The sequence below is a fragment of the Callorhinus ursinus genome, unplaced genomic scaffold (genome assembly GCF_003265705.2).
Source record: "Callorhinus ursinus isolate GAN/ISIS: 27379988/994484 unplaced genomic scaffold, GSC_fseal_2.0 scaffold3, whole genome shotgun sequence".
In the NCBI taxonomy this organism is placed as follows: Eukaryota; Metazoa; Chordata; class Mammalia; order Carnivora; family Otariidae; genus Callorhinus; species Callorhinus ursinus.
Window position 1 is genome coordinate 50,352,054 of NW_027397065.1, and position 19,414 is coordinate 50,371,467.

Genomic DNA, 19,414 nt, shown 5'->3' on the forward strand with positions numbered 1-19,414 from the left:
TTCTTTGGAAGAGCAGCCCCACAGTGGGATCCCTGTCCTGCTGCTACAGGCAGCACAGAAGGCCCAGGTCACAGAGGGCCAGCTGCTGACACTTGACTAGGAACCAGTAGCTCAAAGGATGGCTTGGAGATTCCTGAGCAGGGAGGTGGCAGGTGAGAATGGTGTCCCAGGAAGCTGTCTGGATAGATAGGAGACAACACTGTCCTTTCTCATTCCAGCATGGGCATGCTGATTCACCCCAGGTAGGTTACCTAATCTCTCTCTGCTGCTGTTTATTCAGCTGCAGGATGACTGGTGAGGTCTTAAAAAAGAAAACTGGGTGTTTTTTCTCAATATGGAAAGAATACATGCTCATTTTACAAAAATTCAAACACTGCAGGCATGTATTACGCAGAAATTGGAAAGTCTATATGATAACCAGGCCCTCCTCAAAGATAAGCACTCTAGAATACTATTTTGTGACTTACTTTTTTTTCACATAGCAATACCTTGGAGGTTATAAAAAGGCATTACATAAAGCGCTATCATAATTCCTTCTGGGTTGCACAGTATTTTACTGTATGGCTAAATCATGATGTATTCAACCAGTCCCTTTTAGAAAGACATACAGGGTATTTTCAGTATGCTGCTATTATAAACAATGCTGGAGAGAATATCTTTATATATACATTTTTATCCTTGGGTTGATTATTCTGTAGGATATATTCCTAGATGTGTAATCGTGGACCAAAGGATATGTGTTGTTAGAAATTGCCTCCTTGCCCTTTAAAAATGTTGTGCCTCTTTGTAGCTTGTTGGTGAGGATCTTAAATTGATGATGTGGGGGTGGAGTGCATTTGGAGAATTAGAGAGGTAGGCAGGTGTGGAACTGAACTTCTTTCCTAACTGTATGTAGGTAGGACTGACCCCTTTTCTTTGACCCCTTTTTGTCACAGAGTGACAAACCCCTGTGCGCCTGTGGTTGTCTCGCATAGATATCTAGAATGCAAGTGCAGGGAAACCTCACCTGCTGTCATTTCTCTGGCCAGGGGAGCTGACCACCCTTACAGCCCTGGACCGTGAGAAGAAGGATGCATATAGCCTTGTTGCCAAGGCGACGGATGGAGGTGGCCAATCGTGCCAGGCAGACGTGATCCTCCACGTGGAGGATGTGAATGACAACGCCCCCCATTTCTTCCCCAGCCACTGTGCTGTGGCTGTCTTCGACAACACCACAGTTAAGACCCCCGTGGCTGTGGTGTTGGCCCGGGATCCTGACCAAGGTGAGGAGGAGAAGGATTGGAGGCCATTTGCTCACAGGGTCACCTGGGGTGAGGGTTTGGCTCTTTGTGTGTTGCTCTGAGATGTAGCAAGGACTCTGTCTCCTTGCTGAGTGTATGAACACTCACAAGAGGAAAATGTCTGCCCAGAAACCGCATACCTAAGTGCTAGGTGACAAAAGATTTGGCCGGTACAGGGCCTTTCAGCCTCATTGATTCTCACTGGCTGTCAGGCCTGGAGCCCTTTCAATTCTGCCATTTACCCTCAAGGACACTTTAAATACAAACATCTAATCTGAAATACACCAGTCGGAACTATTCAACTCCAATTAATTTGTCACAGGAAAGGAATTTTTGGCACAAACTCTATTAAGCCTATTAAATTCCTTGATCCATTTTCTAGACAATAAAGTGGAATCACTTTCAGTATTTTACATTTGAATTTTAATGACATTATTTGCACTAGAGTTAATTCCTTTTCTTTAGAATTGACGAGGCAAATTAGATTCATGCACGAGTATTTGTTCCGTATTGTACCAATTATAACTTCTGCTACCATGAAGCACTTTGTGTCTGCATATATATGTGTATATATATTTTTATATATACAGTACATATGTCCAATTTTCTTGAGTTTTTGCTTGGCATTGAAGGAGATAGGAGATTTTTGGAGGGATGTAGGGGTTCTAGAGAGGGCAAATAGAGCAGAGGCATCTAATGGCTACAAGGCCCGGTAGTGCTCACTAGCTTGTACTTGCACACTCCCAGGGACAGGAAGCTCCCTACTTCCTAGGCAACTACTCACCTACCTTCCATGGTACCCCCTACTTCCTAGCAGCTCCCTACCGACCTTCTGTGGTACCTCACATAATTATCAGGTGCTACGTATTTTGAGCTGGCAACCACCAGTCCTTGTCCGGCCTTTTGTAGTCACACACATCTCCTAGACTTCCGCCCACGACAGCCCTTCCAAGGCGGGCAGGTGGTGATTATCTGCTCTAGCCCTAAGCTTTCCTATCTGGGTGAAGGAGACCTAGTTTCTTCAATTACATGCTTCTGCTCACACCCTCTTTCTAGGACACATCCTGTGGCCTTGCACCAGTTTACCATTAACCCTTCAAAACTGTTATTATTCTAATCCAAATATTCCACTCAGATATTCCAAACGTGGCCTGACCAGAAGCTCCCTCTCTGTAGAAAAATTATGGTCTCTCCAGAAAAATGTATATATGGGGGAATTGCATGGTATGTGCATTTAATTTATGTAAATTCCCCTATTCTAATAGGCAGTTCCTGCCACCATTCCACCAAAAGGGTGTGTGTCCCCATGTGTATGTGAGATGTGATTCCACCAAAAGGGTGTGTGTCCCCATGTGTATGTGAGATGTGATTCCCTCAGGCTCAGAGCATGCACTCCTCCCACTGGGTGAGGATCTCACCGCTGAGCATTCAGTACTGGCGTTCTTCATACACAAAGACCACCACTGCTTCATCTAGTTACACAACCAAAGAACATAATAGAATCTGAGTCAAAGGTGAAGAAACACTGCATGTTTTGATTTGCTAAGAACTTTCCATGGGTATGTGTGTTTCCTTAACTTTTTATTTTTTCTTAATTTTATTTTTTTTAAGATTTTATTTATTTGACAGAGAGAGACACAGTGAAGGAGGGAACACAAGCAGGGGAAGTGGGAGAGGGAGAAGCAGGCCTCCTGCGGAGCAGGGAGCCAGACGCGGGGCTCGATCCCAGCACCCTGGGATCATGACCTGAGCTGAAGGCAAACACTTAACGACTGAGCCACCCAGGCGCCCCTCCTTAATGTTTTATTTTGACATAATTATAGGCTTATAGGAAGTTGCATAAATAGTACTGAGAGACCCCTGCACCCTTCCCCCAGCTTCCCCCAATGGTGGCATTTTAGTTGTCGCAGGAAATTGGTACTGGGACATGACTGGTAACTCGACTATAAACCGTATTCAGATTTCACCAGTTTTTATGCACTCATTTGAATGTGTGCATGTGAGCGCATGGCTTTATGTGCATAGTTCTATTCAATCTTATCCCACATAGAGTGTCGTGTAACCACCACCACCATCAAGATATAGAATTGTTTTATCACAACCAAGGAACTCGCTATAGATGGTTTTGACCTTGCACAATTTTCACTTTATGAGCTGGCCTTGGACTCTAATCCCCACATAAACATTTTCAGATAATTTTATAGGTTTGCAGATGCCCTACCCCCAGGAACCTTTCTGTGAGGCCTTGAAACCCCTGGTGAAGAATCTCCCACTGAGAGATTCTCACTCTTAACGCAGCCTGAGCATGTTAGCCTTTATGGGGACCCTCCATTCCAGGCCCTCCTGTGGCTAGATGGGGCCAGAAGTCAATATGAACCATACCCTTGGTCTCCCCAACAGGTGCCAATGCCCAGGTGGTTTACTCTCTGACGGACTCTGCCGAAGGCCATTTTTCCATTGAGGCCACCACAGGTGTGATTCGGCTGGAGAAGCCACTACGGGTCGGGCCACAGGAAGCGCTGGAGCTCACTGTCCGTGCCTCTGACCTGGGAACCCCGAAACCACTGTCCACTCTGGGCACAGTCACTGTCTCAGTGGTAGGCCTCGATGACTATCTGCCTGTGTTCCTGAACACTGAGCATAGTGTGCAGGTGCCTGAGGACGCCCAGCTTGGCACAGAGGTGCTGCAGCTGGCCACCCTTACTCGCCCCACTGCCGAGAAGACCGGCTACCGCGTGGTCAGCGGAAATGAGCAGGGGAGGTTCCGCCTGGATGCCCGCACAGGTGAGCCAGTGCCTGAGGCAGCCCCACCCCCTACATTCAGCTGCACACACAGGGTCTTGGGGAACAGTGACTTCTTCACACATGGGTTGTGTGTGCCCCATGCAGACCTTCCCAGGACAAAACTCCTTTGGTTTTTCTTCACTCTGCATCTCTCCAGGTCCCAAGTCCCTCTTCCACCCTGGGGCCAGCTTATGTGGGGACCCCCTTTATTCCTCCACGTCCCCACCCAGGATGCTTGGCAACCCACTCTCCTCCCACAGTTTGTAGCTGGTGTAGATGTCCCAGCTCAGGCCCAGCCCCTGGAGGCTGAGGCCACTCTCTGACCTTGGCTGACAAAGCACTTGCTGGAATCTAGGGCATAAGCTTCCCAAGGGCAGGGCTACCTGCTTCCCTCCTACAGCCCTTCCCAAATATCCCAGCACCCCTGACATTCCCCTTATTCTCATGAAAAGAACTAGGAAATGGTCTCTTCTTTCCCCCTAGCCACAGAAGAGTCTAAGTCAGACTCACAGAACCTCGTGGAAGGGCCTCAGAGGCTGCCCAGGTCAGATTCCTCCCCACAGCACCCTTGCAATGGTACTCTCTACCTCCCAGAGCAGCTGTCTTATCATTAAGCAGTACTTTTAAATGGTTGTACTATGGAGAATTTAAACATAAAAAATAGAGAGAACAGTGTAATGAACCCCACGTTCCCATCACCCAGCTTCAGGAATTGTCAACGTGTGCCCGTCTGATTTCACATTTGCCCTTCGCCACCACCCCCATGCACACATAATTGCATTTGGTTGATAGGCAGTATTTTAAGTCTCTTTAAATCTCTAACATTTTCCTCCCCCTCTCTATTTCCCCCACCATCTAACTAATGAAACTTGGGTCATGTGTCAGGCAGAACTTTTTCTATTTTGGATTGAATACTGGCTATATCTTTTTGATGTCATACATCTCTTTAGCCCCTATATTTCTTATAAATGACATTTGGATTAACGATCTTGATCAGGTTCAAGCTTAATTTTGTGGCAACAGTGCTTCATAAATGATGCTGGGCTGTACTTGTCACTATGTCGGGAGGCATATAACTGATAGGTTTTTTCTGAGGTTAAGATTGACGATGGGCTTGCGTGTTGTCAGCCTGACCCATCCATTATAGAGTCCTTCATCAGCTGTCCTTCTAATGCTTTTAGCAACCTTAGATGATTATTTCCTAGATATATTATTTCATTAGGGGCAGCAAAATGGTGATCTTCTGATTTTATCATTCCTCATTCATTTACTAACTGGAATTCTTTCATAAAGAAGAGTTTTCTACCATTAAATATTTGGTTATCCAAGAACAGCATGATAAATCCTTATTCTTTTCCAATTTTCAGAAAAATAAATCTATGCCCTAGTAGTTCATTGAACAATTTGGGGTATTATAAAACTCCTTATAATCTAAGTGTTCTCATTTACTAGCTGGATGAACTTGGGCAGGTCATTTACCTGTTGAGAGTATCAGATAATTCACCTAGAAAATGGGAACCACAGTTGTTCCTACTCTACAGAATTATTGATCTACATGAGAAAGATTTAATATTACAGATTTAAGTGAGATTTCAATGAAATATTATAGAAATAAATGAGGGAAACATTGGCTGTTGAGAATAACAATAAGGAAAATGAGAGGAGATGGAGGGGGAGGGGAGGGGAAGGTAATGGGGAAATATAAAACAAAGAGGGTGATGTAAGAGATGAAGGAGGAGATGATGGAGGAGAGGAAGGAAATGGTGGAGGAGATGATAGAGTAGATGATGGAAGAGAGGAAGGAGGAGATGAGGGACAAGATGGAGGACATGGTGGAGATGATGGAGGAGAAAATGGAAGAGATGATGATGGAGGAGATCTGTCTCTCTCAACCCTGTTGAGCTGCCTCTCCTGGGGTCTGGCTCAAGACCCCTCAGCTCTCTGCCTCTGCAGTCCCAAACACTTCATTGTTCTCATCATCTCTTGTTTCCTCAGGGATCCTGTATGTCAACAAGAGCCTGGACTTTGAGACAAGCCCCAAGTTCTTCCTATCCATAGAATGCAGCCGGAAAGGCTCTTCCTCCCTCAGTGACATGATCACAATCGTGGTCAACATCACTGATGTCAATGAACACCGACCCAGATTCCCCCAGGATCTGTACAGCACAAGGGTCTTAGAGAATGCCATCGTGGGTGATGTCGTGCTCACAGTAAGGACCTGCAACTTTGCCCTTCGGGGGGCATGGACTTGGGTGGGCGTCTATCCCCCCTCAGATGTCTATGAGCACGGGTTATTTATCAATTTATACACTATAGACTTAACTCTGACTTGCAGCCACTTGGCCAAACTGTTTCTCATGACAGAGGGTCTCAGGGCTATGTTTGATAAGGTCTAGATCAGTTACTGATAGAACGGGACATAGGAGAGACCCCAGAGGACCGCCAGAGGCTCCAAGATCTGGGAACGGCCTGGAATATTAGGGTGTGTATAGGGGGAGGGGCACCAAATAACACCTCTTTGCATTTAAACACGTAATTGCTCCCAGCTACATTAGAGTGAAACCAAACTCTGTATGCCCATATTCAAGGTTCTCTATGATCCCTCTTTATTCCGCCTTCTGGTCTTAATCTGCTTCCACTCTCTAACATGTACCCTATGCTCCAACCACACAGGAAGATGTGCCTTTCCCTAAACAGTCTCTGCACTTTCACACATTCTGGGCTCCTGCCTGGAATGCTGGCTCTATTCCCAGAAGCCCTCCTTATCCTTCTGAGAGTCAGGGATGCTTTGCTAATCTCCCCAGGTAGAATTTATCACTGTGTTCTCTGTGCTCTCATAAAGCTGATCATACTTTGCCCCAAATTAGAATTACCCATAAAATTAGACATTAAACTTCCTGTGGGCATCTTCATTTTAGCACATCCCTCACCTCCTGGCTCAGGACCTAGTACCCTGTCAGTATGAGTTAATGAGTAAATGAATGAATCATGGCATGCTGAAATTATACTAGGATATAAAATGAAGAGATTCCTTTCATAGGGATGACTGTGGTCCGGGGATTGCCAGCCCAATGGCAGTCATTGGAGTGGGGACATATCTGTCCCCTTACACTCCCAGGGGCCAATGTTCCTTTCTGGTCCCTCTTGCCCTCCATTCACAACTACCCTCCCATTGCTGCAGCTGTCAGCGACTGATGAAGATGGACCTGCAAATAGTGCCATCACCTACAGCCTGGTAGGAGGGAACCAGCTCGGGCACTTCGCTGTCCACCCCAAGAAGGGGGAGCTACAAGTGGCCAAGGCCCTGGATTGGGAACAGGTGAGTCATGTGGGAGGGGCCCAATCTGAGCTAATCAGAACAGAGATATGGCCCTGATGCAAGTCCAGAGTCCTGATGAACTGTGGTCAACACCCCATGCTGACTTCTCCAGACTTGTCCTCGGCATCCCACACTTGTTTTCTCTGTGTGGTCTCTATGACCTGTGAGGCCAGAGGCAGGAGGGGGACTAAGTGACCCTTAACCTTCACTGGAGAAGGTTGGGCTAGCTTCTTTTTATTGACCAGGAATCATTAGATCATTATAATAAATTATCATTTATTGAGCACCTGCTCTGTGCCAGGAACTTTGCTAAGTGCTTTATTACACCGTGCCATTTGGTCCTTAAAATAATCCTAGGGTGTGGGTCCTAACAGCCTCACGGATGTTTAGTCACCTTCCCAAGTTCGCACAGCTGGTAAGTGGTGGAACTGGAAATCAAACCTATTTCTTTCTGACTCCAAAACCTGGGCTCTAAAATAGCATGGGTGGGTAGTGGGGGTGGGCATAGGGGAGTGTCTCCATCTTATTTTTCTGAAAACATTAGTGATGAGTCATGGGGCAGAACTGAGGGGTCTTGTTGCTAACTCTCCACTGGCATCTTGCTATAGACTTCTAGCTATTCCCTGAGGCTCCGAGCCACAGACAGCGGGCGGCCCCCACTGCATGAGGACACAGATATTGCTATCCAAGTGGTTGATGTCAATGATAACCCACCGAGATTCTTCCAGCTCAACTACAGCACCTCTGTCCAGGTACATTTGAGCTTCCAAAGACATCCTGAAGCCTTCCTCCCTTCGTTTCCCTCCTAGTGGATGGTGCTTATCACTGGTATCAGTCTACCAAAACAGTGGCTGTGACCTTGCCACTGATATCCCTAATGGCAACACAGCCTGCTAAAGGGGACTATGAATTATGGAATTAAAAATAATCAGGCACTGTGCTAGGCATTTCCACATCCATTACCTCATTTGGGACTCACATAGCTGCATGAAGCAGGTAGTACAGTAGTTCCCCCTTATCCATGGTTTTGCTTTCTGTGGTTTCAGTCAGGCTGACCCCTAGTCAACCACAGTTCAGAAGCTGATGATCCCTCTCTGACGTATCATCAGAAGGTCAATAGTAGCCTAATGTACACCACACATTCTGTGTGCCTATGTCATTCATCTCACTTCATCTCACCACATGGGCATCTTACTATCCTCGCATCATCAAAAGAAGAATGGGGGAGTACAGATACTTTGAGAGCGGGAGACCACACTCACATAACTTTTATTATAGTATATTGTTATAATTTTCTATTTTGTCATTAGTTATTGCTGTTAATCTCTTACTGTGCCTAACTGATAAATTAAAGTTTATCACAGAGATGTATGTATAGCATTCATGCTTTCAGACATCCACTAGGGGTCTTAGAACATGTCCCTGTGGATAAGGAGGCCTACTCTGCCCACTTTACAGATTTTTTAAATGTAGGTGCAGAAATGTGCCATAGCTAGAATGTGGCAAATTTGGGATTTAAACCTAGATGATTTTCCAGATCGCCAAACTATTTCCACCATACCAGTGGTTTACAAATGGGATCTGGAGAGAGCCTAGGGATTCAATGGGAATTATGACCATAAGAGGTGAGGGAGGTGAGGAAGAGGATAGGAAGGCAGAATCCTGGGTCCTGCTATGTATCAGCCAGAGTCTCTCCACTTTTATTTGTTTGTATATTATTAGTTAGGATGCTTTGACTGCCAATAACAGATTATCTGACTAAAATGTCATTCAATAATAAGGGCTTATTTTTTTCATATAACAAAAGGTATGATGGTAAGAAGTTCTATTCCAGAACTGGTTATTTCAGCAGAAAAACAGTATCACAGCTTTGGGCTAGCTTCTTTGAAATTCCCTCACCTTCTTTCTCATGGCTGCTGCAGCTCCAGCATCACATCCTTGTCTAACCATCTTCAAAGACAAACAGAAAAGGACTTCCCCCCACCCCAGGCTCTGTTTTTTATCAAAGAAAGTTTCTCAGAACCCTCACGTGGTTGACTTCTCCAGTGATCAGAATAAGATTACACGGGTGCCTGGGTGGCTCAGTTGGTTCAGCGACTGCCTTCGGCTCAGGTCATGATCCTGGAGTCCCGGGATCGAGTCCCGCATCGGGCTCCCTGCTCAGCAGGGAGTCTGCTTCTCCCTCTGACCCTCCCCCCTCTCATGTACTCTCTCTATCTCATTCTGTCTCTCAAATAAATAAATAAATAAAATATTTAAAAAAAAAAGAATAAGATTACACGATCACCATTACATCAAAAACTGGCACAGGGAATCAGATTTTATAACTGACTTAGACCAATCACAGTCCATCTCTCTCCTTTTTATTTTTTATTTTTTGAGAGGGAGAGGGAGAGAGCATGAGTGGGGAGGGGCAGAGGAAGAGAGAATCTTAAGCAGGCTCCACGCTCAGCATGTCACTGACATGGGGCTCAATCTCACAACCCTGAGATCATGACCTGAGCTGGAATCAAGAGTTGGACACTTAACCAACTTGAGCCTCCCAGGTGCCCCAGTCCATCTCCTCTTAATAAGGGCATATCTTTTGTGAGGATATTGCCACCCCACAAAAGTCAGGTTTTGTAAGAAAAGAAGGAACGAATGCCTGTTGGATAGGCAACCATTAATTTCTGTCCATAAGATTCTGTTTGTAGATAGGGTTTTGTTGCAAAAAAGATACAGATACTGAATCCCTATGTTATAGAACAGAGACTGGAATGATATCCAGGGAATCAATTTTTCTTAGTTGCATGCTTACTCATTTTTAAATTTTCTCATTGAGTTGGGTGTTCCATTGGTCTTCTAAGCAGGAAACCATTTATAGGTGTTCAGTTGACCCTATGAATCACAAAACTTCCACATGGATCCCAGGCACTAACTAATTTATGTACATGAATTATATCACCTATGTGACCTTGGGCAAGTCACCTTCTACAGGATAAAGGGACTCTAAGGACCCTTCCTGCCTTAATGGGCTTTGTTTCTTTTTTTTTTCTTTTTTTTTTTAAAGTTTTCAGTTACTTTCTTTTTTTTTTTTTTAAGATTTTATTTATTCATTTGAGACACAGAGATAGAGAGAGAGAGAGAGCATGAGCAGGGAGAGAGGCAGAGGGAGAAAGAGAAGCAGGCTTCCCACTGAGCCAGGAGCCCGATGCGGGACTCGATCCCAGGACCCTGGGATCATGACCCGAGCTGAAGGCAGACGCTCAACCATCTGAGCCACCCAGGCGCCCCTTAATGGGCTTTGTTTCTAAGACTTAGCACTGCCCTCAGGAAGCTCCTGGTCTAGACTGGCGAAGCCAACAACTAATTCACGGGCTCGCAGAATGAATGAATGATAGCTTTAAGTCCAGACATGGCCTGAGAGCAGCCAGAGTGCTGAGGACTCATCCCAGATGAGGGGATCCAGAAAGATGCAAAAGGAAGGACTGGAACTCATTTTGCTCTTTGATTTCCTGGTACTCTCTATCTCAGGAAAACTCACCCATTGGTAGCAAAGTCCTGCAGCTGATCCTGAGTGACCCGGACTCCTCAGAGAATGGTCCACCCTACTCATTCCGAATCACCAAGGGAAATGACGGCTCTGCCTTCCAAGTGACCCCTGATGGATGGCTAGTGACCGCTGTGGGCCTGAGCAGAAGAGTTCAGGAATGGTATCAGCTTCAGATCAAGGTGAGAGCTGTGTTGGGCCACTAGTGGTGACCATGGGGACATTAATGTGCTGACAAAAGCACTATAAGTCCTTCTATTATTAGGAGAAAATGTACAGAGCTCTTACTAGGTGCTGGGCACTGGGTTAAGTGCTTCACATGCATTATTGCATTAAACCCTCACAACAGGCTTTAGGGGGGTACAGTTAGCACCCCCACTTTACAGAGGTGGTAACTGAAGCACAGGGAGGTTGAGGGACTGGGTTAAAGTAATACTACCAATAAGTGGCAGAGGTGGGTTGCCTCAGACCAAATACTCTGACCCTGGAGCCTAACCTCTGAATTCCTCATAGCTTCCGGGCAGAACAACAAACACCCTCACCCTGGCTCTAGCTCCTTGAATTTGGCCAGGACAGCTCTCTGAACCTCACAGCAACTGGTGTGGGGTCCAAACTGGAGAAGATATACATGTTTAGGGGGTCATGGTGGTATTGCAAAGGGTAGAGTAAGAATAGCCGAAGGGAAGTGGTCAAGATGGTAGTTAAACATTTCTTCTTCATTTCATTCCCTCAAAATCCCTTTCCTAAATCTCAAGTCCTAGTGGACCCTGTTATTCTGTGAACTTCTCTGGGCTCAGGATGATATATCCATCCATTCATCCAGCCAGCCAGTCAGTGATTTGCTGTCTTTCAACAAATATTGAGCAGCCATCCTGTGCCAGGCCCTCTGCTTGCTGCTAGTAATACAGCAGGGGGAAAGAAGGCGATGATCCCTGTCCTTGTGGGCTTTTGATTCTAGTCATGGAGATGAACCATAAACAAATGAAGAAAGAAAGTGCCTTATGAAAGGCACAGAGGAGACATATTCGGAGGGTGGCTCCCCTCGTGAGGAAGGGACATTTGAGCTGGGACCTGAGAGGAGCCAGCTGTGTGAAAAATGGGCAGGAGAGTGTCACAGGCAGGAACAAGATAAGCCAATTCTTGAGTTGGGAAAGAGCTTGAAGTGGCCTGAGATGGGGCCAATGTGGTCAGCATAGTGATCCTAAGGGTAATAAAGCTGAAGAGATGGGTTGGGTAGATCATGGAGGCCTCATAGCTTGGGTGACCACACTACCTGAGGTCCAAACTGTGATGCACTTGAGAGGGAGAAAAGCACTAAAAATAGTTCATTGGTGACCACTGAGCCACAACGGGATCAATTAGTGAAAATCAAGACTGATCTGGGCAAACCAGGAAATTATAAGCCTTGGTAATATTTTTAGTATTACTTTCAATCCCAGTGGGAGAGAGTGGTGTGGAAACCTTGAGCAGATAACAAAGATGCAAGAAGTGGATAGACTAGGGGCAAGCTCTGCATGGAAATAAACAGGAGTTGGTGATAGACTGGATATGGGGAGAGAGAGAAGAATCAGGGGTGAGTCCCAGGTTCCAGACTCTAGTGAAGACTGGGCGGGTGTGGCCATTGCTGAGGCTGGAAAGAGAGTGAGGTGGGGGAAGGACAGGTTTATGGGGGTAAAATGAGGACTCCGTTTTGCACATGTCACCTTTTCGGTGCCCATGAGACATCGACATGAAGGTGTCCAGTAGGTAGTTGGGAATGGAAGTCTGCAGCTCAGAGGACAGGTGTGGGCTAACATAGAGGGTTCTCAGAGCGAAGGGCATGGACCCGATTGCCTAGGAAACGATGAACTCTGTCTCCCGACCCAGACAATCGCTCAGTAACTATCGGCATCACCATCTCTTGTACGTGTCCTGTATTTCCACTTTTGTTCACTGGGAGGCACTAGAGGCTAGCAAAGACCTACCCGGACACAGGTAGGAGGACAGATTCTGCTCTGGCCTTACCTCCCATATGACCTTGGGCGAGTTACTTGACCTCTTTGAGCCTAAGTGATAGCTTTTGTAAAATGGGAGACTTTGTGGTATCTATCTCCTAAGAAAGGTTAAGGTTACAGTTAGGGTTGATAGGATATCTCATATCATGCATCAGAAGCATTAGAAGTGACCAGCATACAGTCTGCACTCAGTTGATGCCAGCTGTAAGTTATACTTAGCAGTAGTATTAATTATTGCTGTTGCTATTGATATCCCACCTGTGTTATGCACAAATCCCAGCACTAAGTGTAATTTCACAACTTGTTCGCCCACTCAAAGCACTGGAATACACGTGAACAAGATACTCCTTGTAGGGAAAGTTGTGGAGACCCCTGGCGACAGCTGGGAAAGTGATCAAGTCACTGAAGGAAACTTCGTCCTTGCTAATCTGGACAGAAAGTTGCAGAGACGCTTGGCAAAATATGAAAGGGAAAGGCACTTTTTATTTACATTCTTTTCCTTGCTTAACTGAGGTCATAGCACGGCCTTGTTAAAACCTTCAATGGCTTTTCATGGCTCTGACATAAAACCCAACCTTGTGCTCCTCAGCCCATCAGTGACGGGGTGGCCTCCCTTGTGCCCCCCTCTGGTCCTCAGCCCTGCCCACTCGCTCCAGCAGCCGTGGCCCTTCCGCCCCGTCAAGCTCACCACATTCTTTCTACTCTGGGGCTGGTCACTTGCTGTTCCCTTTGTCACCTCCTCTCCTTACCTCTTCTCATCCCTTAGGACTCAGTTCAAGGGTCACCTCTTCCTCAAGTGTCACGACTTCCCTTCCACCTGATCTGAGTTAGGACCCTTTCACTCTTCAGATTTCTGTCCCATGCTCCATTTATCTCCTTCACAGCACTTTATCCATGTCTGACATTCTCTTGTTTATTTGGTAACGTATTGACGGTCTCTTTTCTCCCGATCACAGCAGAGGGCCTGGCCTGTAGAAAGCACTCAGTAAGTACTTGTTGGCTGACCTGAAGAGGCAATGCCCACCCTGACCCCAATCACATAGTAAAGGGGGATCCCAAAGAGAACCTCCTTTGGCTGACAGGGGCCACGAAGGATGCACACTGGAATCATGAAGAGACATTTGATGACTCACTTAAGGAATGAGACAGAATGAGGGACGTTGGAGAGGAAGGAGGCACGAGTGCGAGTGGCTGGAGAGACTTGGGAAGAGGCTCAGAGAGCTGTCAGATGAGGAAACGGAGTTAAGTTTTACTGTGAGGTATGGGATATAACTCCCTCCACAAGACCTTCAGTGCTTTGGAGTTATTGTCCTCTTTTTTGATTGTGACGACATGCTGAGCCTGGCCTCAAGCAGAGAGACGTGGTTGCCCCAGGAGGCCCAGACTTGTTCGGGCCACAGACAGCTGCAGTCCTGGGGTAATAACAGTGCTTGTTTTGCCCACAGGTGTCAGACAGTGGCATCCCTCCCCTCTCGTCTTCGACATCTGTCAGAGTCCATGTCACGGAGCAGAGCCACTACCCACCCTCCGCCCTCCCACTGGAGATCTTCATCACCATCGGGGAGGAGGAGTTCCAGGGTGGCATGGTGGGCAAAATCCATGCCACAGACCGAGACCCACAGGACACGCTGACCTATAGCCTGGCAGGAGAGGACACCCTGGCCAGGCACTTCTCAGTGGGCGCCCCCGATGGCAAGATTATCGCCGCCCAGGGCCTGCCTCGTGGCCGCTATGCATTCAACGTCACAGTCAGTGATGGGAGCTTCGCTGCCACTGCTGGGGTCCACGTCCATGTGTGGCATGTGGGGCGGGAGGCTCTGCAGCAGGCCATGTGGATGGGCTTCCACCAGCTCACCCCAGAGGAGCTGGTGAGCGACCACTGGAGGAACCTACAGAGGTTCCTCAGCAACAAACTGGACATCAAACGAGCTAACATCCACCTGGCCAGCCTTCAGCCTGCAGAGGCCACAGCTGGGGTGGACGTGCTCCTGGTCTTTGAGGGGCATTCTGGAACCTTCTACAAGCTCCAGGAGCTGGCATCCGTCATCACTCGCTCAGCCAAGGAGATGGAGCACTCGGTGGGAATTCAGATGAGGTCAGCCATGCCTGTGGTGCCCTGCCAGGGCCCAAGCTGCCAGGGTCAAATGTGCCAAGAGACAGTGCACCTGGACCCCAGGGTGGGGCCCACGTACAGCACAGCCAGGCTCAGCATCCTCACCCCGCGGCACCACCTGGAGAGGAGCTGCTCCTGCAATGGTGAGGAATGGGCTTCCCCAAGACAATCAGCACTGTAGGGCTCAGCCAGACTGACTGTAGGGATGGAGATCCCAGGGAGGCCCTGTGGGGTAGTAAGAGGGGAGTTTCAGCAGGGCTAAAGGCCACAGGCCACCACGGGATGGGTAGTGGCCTCACAAAATCTAGTCATGGAATAGCACCCTGTTTCTGGCCACTTTTTGGAGTTTTGAAAATAACAGCAAGGATACAAGAGGCAGTTAGCATGATGACTGAAAGCACACACTCTGGCATCAGACTGCCTGGGTTTAAATCCCAGCTCTGCCACTTGCGAGCCAAGTTACCTTAGGGAAATTATGTAGCCTTTCTGTGTCTTTGGGCTGTTATAGGGATTAAATGAGTACTAAATATCAGGGGCTTGCTTAGAAAAGTGCCTGATATAGAGAGGAAGTGGTCACTAACATGAGTTACTAATAGTACTAATAGTACTACAGCCTGGTGGCTATAACCTTAAGACTTAGCTCAGGTTTTAACTCCAGCTCTATCTCTTACTAGCTGTGTAACCTTGGGTGGGTTACTAAATCTTCTGAGCTGTAGATTTTCATCTATAAAATAATGAAAATATTATCATCTGCCTTCTGGAGTTGGCTTGGGGAGTAAATTACTTAATGGATATAAAAGCACTTAGCCTTTGGCCCATAAGCACCCTGTCCATGATGGCCGTCATTCACATGGTAGCAGCCGTTGCTAGAAGGACTCTGCCATGTGCCAGGCACTGTATATGTTACCTAAACTAATTGGCACCAACACCCTACAAAGCAGGGTCATTAGTTCTAACTACAGTTGAAACTGAGGGATGGGGATTGCATTGGTTTACCTGAAACTGCATAGCCTCCGGTGAAGGGCTGGTTATCTAAATACCTGTATGTCCCACTCTAAGGCCTGAGCTCTTCACTGAGCTCTACAGGAAGTCAGTTTCTTCCTGAGCTCTTCACTGAGCTCTACAGGAAGTCAGTTCCTTCCTGCAGACTCACTCCAGTACCCCTGGCATCAAGAATCCATGCCCTGGACCAGCTCAGGAGCATTGGCAAAACGAAAATGACACTGTGTCCCGTTCACCATCGCCCCCTGCCTGGCCTACCCTTTATGGGCTCCCCCTGTTTGCATTAGGGAAATTCTTTCTCTAAAGATTTGTAGACTTTCTCCAGGTCCCACTGTATGTTGGCTGGGTGAGCTACTCTTGGTGTGTGCGTGTGTTTATGGGGCAGGGTGGGGGTGGGGGAGTGCTTCCCTTCTGTGTCTCTTGCTCCAGAGTTGCCTGCAAAGAAAGCTGTGATGGCTGAAGGTTCTCTCTTGGTCACCTCGCTCCAGAGAGCAGAAGTTCTAAAATTCATGCTTGTGCAACATCATCTAGGGAGTGTTTTTTTTTTTTCAATTAAGAACTCATTTATTACGCTCTATTAAACCAGTGATCTACTGACACAAGATATGAACATAAAGTACAATTTAGTGTTTAAAATAGTACAGTGAATTAAATTTATCATGGACTGTTAGCTCATTGGAAGAGTTGACAAAGATGATTTTTTTTGTGCAACCCAAGAAGAGTGTCTTATATGAACTTCCACTAAAGAAGAAATATGAAGTGAAAAAAAGTGGAATGCCAACAACTTAGTATGAGAAACTACATTATAGAACCATTATTCTGCCTCATAAAACTGGAAAACAGGAGAGAAGGAAAACATATTACATGTACATTGGTGGAAGACAGTAACATCATTCATTCAGTTAGTATTTGTGACACACCTGCTCTGGGCTCTCTGCTAAGTGCTAACAACGGGGAGTGTGATTTTAAAGAGACCTGCTCCTGGGTGTCACCTCCAAAGTGTATTATTCAGAAGGTCTTGAGTGAGGCCTAGAATTGGCATTTTTTATGAAGTATTTTATTTTAATTAGCATACAGTGTTGTATTAGTTTCAGGTGTACAATGGAGTGATTCAACAATCCTGTACATGACTCAGTGCTCATCACGATAAGTGTACTCTTAATCCCCTTCACATATTTCACCCATCCCCTATCCACTCCCCTCTGGTACACCATTAGTTTGCTCTCTGTAGTAAGAGTCTGTTTCTTGGTTTCTCTCTCTCTCTCTCTCTCTCCTTTGAATTGGCATTTTTAACCAGCACCTCAGGCAATTCTGAACCAGGTGGTCCAAGGGCTGTACTTTGAGAAATACTAGAGAGGCTGGCTCACCAGAATCACTTGGAGGAGAGGGTTTTGTTGTTTTCAAAAACATTTTGGTGAAATTCATATGGCATACAGAAAGGTCCATGTGCTATAGTGTACAGCTCAACTAGTTTTCACAAACCGTGTAACTGGCACCTATACCAAGGATCACCATATGTAACTGGCACCTATACCAAGGATCACCATATGACCAGCTTCTCAGGAGCACACCCATCACAGGGAGATTTTTATGCAGATTCTCATGTGCCTCCAGAACTACTGAGTCATACTCTCTGAGGGTAGAGCCTGGCATTCTGTATTTTAAAACTCCCTCCAGCTGATCCTGATATTCAGCCAGGTCTGGGAATTCCTAGACGATCTAGATCATCTTCAATATCCCATCCAGTAACGACCTACTACAACAGAATTGCCCACAGCAAAGAGTTTTAGATCTAAGGTGTGACAGACTCTTAGAATCTTGAAATTCTATGCGCCTCAGGCTTCCTGGTGCTTCTTTCTCCTCTTGGCTTTTGTTCTCTCTCTTCAACAATCTGGGGTATCTGGGGCCTATACAGCTCCTCCCCTTGCCTGACCATTGATAAGCTTATTCACACTGAGGTTTTAGGGATTTAACAACTGAACTCATTTCTGGGGAGGGTAGTGCTTAATATACATAACTCAGCCTTCCCCAAGGCGGGCTGCAGAATGCTATTTCCTAGGGCTTGGAAGACGTAGTCCACATAAGATGGTTCCATGGTTGAATAAGCTGGAGAAAGTCAAGTTGAAGTGGAGCCTCCTGATTCTGCAACTATGAGCTAGCAGCTGCTACGGGGGGGTGGGGGGGCACATGCAGGACTTCCCAGAACTTTGCACCCCTTCCTTGATCGCACTGCCTCTCGACCTCTCAGCAACGCTTCATCTGGTTACATGCTTCTCAAATGGTTACACTCCTAATTGCAAAGGGGAGATCTTGAGGCAAATGACCTTTGTGGTATTCCTGAAATCACACATATATGCAGAATCCTCTTCAATTCTGCTTCCTTCTTTCCCCCGGTGATGTCAGAAATAACACAGAAACTATGTAGGATAGAAATTTTGATTTCCACACATTTCATCGGTAACATTTCTGGCTTGATCCTTGCTTTCTTAATGGGCTCAAGCTCATAGTTCCTGACTCAAGCTGGGACCCAAGGCAAGGGTCTTTGGGGCCAAAAGAAGGTGTGCAGTGTGATGGCCTCTGTCTGGCTGCATTACCTGTCTGGACAGGTAACTCCCACCCACCAAGAAGCCTCACTTCTTCATCTATAAAATGTGAGCAATGTCACCCAAGGGTTGAATGAGACAAAGTCAGTTGGAGGACTTTGTGGGGACCACTTCATGGAGAGCTGACATCTCTGGTTGCTTCTACAGGTACTGCCACAAGATTCAGCGGACGAAGCTTTGGGCGGTACAGCCTTCCTGAGGCACAGAACTGGTACATCCATTTCCACCTGAAAACACTCCAATCACAGGCTATTCTCCTGTTCAGCAATGAGACAGTATACGTCTCCCTGAAGGTAAGGCACTGCCAGCCTGAGAGATTTCACGTGGGCATGCCAGGCTAGGGAGGTGGGGACAGCCTGAGGAACAGCCATGAAGCCCAATTTCTGGCAAAGAAAACCCTGCGTGGTTTTCAGGGATGCTGGTGTGACTATTGGGTTAAGACACAAGACTTTCCGGGGCACCTGGGTGGCTCGGTCGTTAAGCGTCTGCCTCCGGCTCAGGTCATGATCCTAGAGTCCTGGGATCGAGCCCCGCATCAGGCTCCCTGCTCAGCGGGAAGCTGCTTCTCGCTCTCCCACTCCCCCTGCTTGTGTTCCCTCTCTCACTGTGTTTCTCTCTGTCAAGTAAATAAATAAAATCTTAAAAAAAAAAAAAAGACATAAGACTTTCCAGTTGTGATGGCCCAAGCCCTGGACCTGGAGATATATATAGCCAAAGACAACCAGAGGTTGGGCTGCTCTGTGGGAGGAGAGAGAGCCTCTGAAGATAGAGGGAGAAATGGGAGGCCACC

The 19,414-nt window shown here is 46.8% G+C and overlaps 1 protein-coding gene across 2 annotated transcripts in view; it reads left to right on the forward strand.

Annotated features, from left to right (window-relative positions):
- The window catches only part of FAT2 (FAT atypical cadherin 2), an 81,859-nt gene that overhangs the window by 52,810 nt on the left and 9,635 nt on the right, over positions 1-19,414 (forward strand). For both annotated transcript variants that reach the window (XM_025867197.2, XM_073890703.1), the window contains exons 13-20: positions 1,029-1,262; positions 3,681-4,064; positions 6,060-6,274; positions 7,246-7,383; positions 7,992-8,135; positions 10,897-11,094; positions 14,352-15,162; positions 18,772-18,917. In XM_025867197.2, the coding sequence (XP_025722982.1) occupies positions 1,029-1,262; positions 3,681-4,064; positions 6,060-6,274; positions 7,246-7,383; positions 7,992-8,135; positions 10,897-11,094; positions 14,352-15,162; positions 18,772-18,917 (2,270 nt within the window). The remainder of the gene's footprint in view (positions 1-1,028; positions 1,263-3,680; positions 4,065-6,059; positions 6,275-7,245; positions 7,384-7,991; positions 8,136-10,896; positions 11,095-14,351; positions 15,163-18,771; positions 18,918-19,414) is intronic.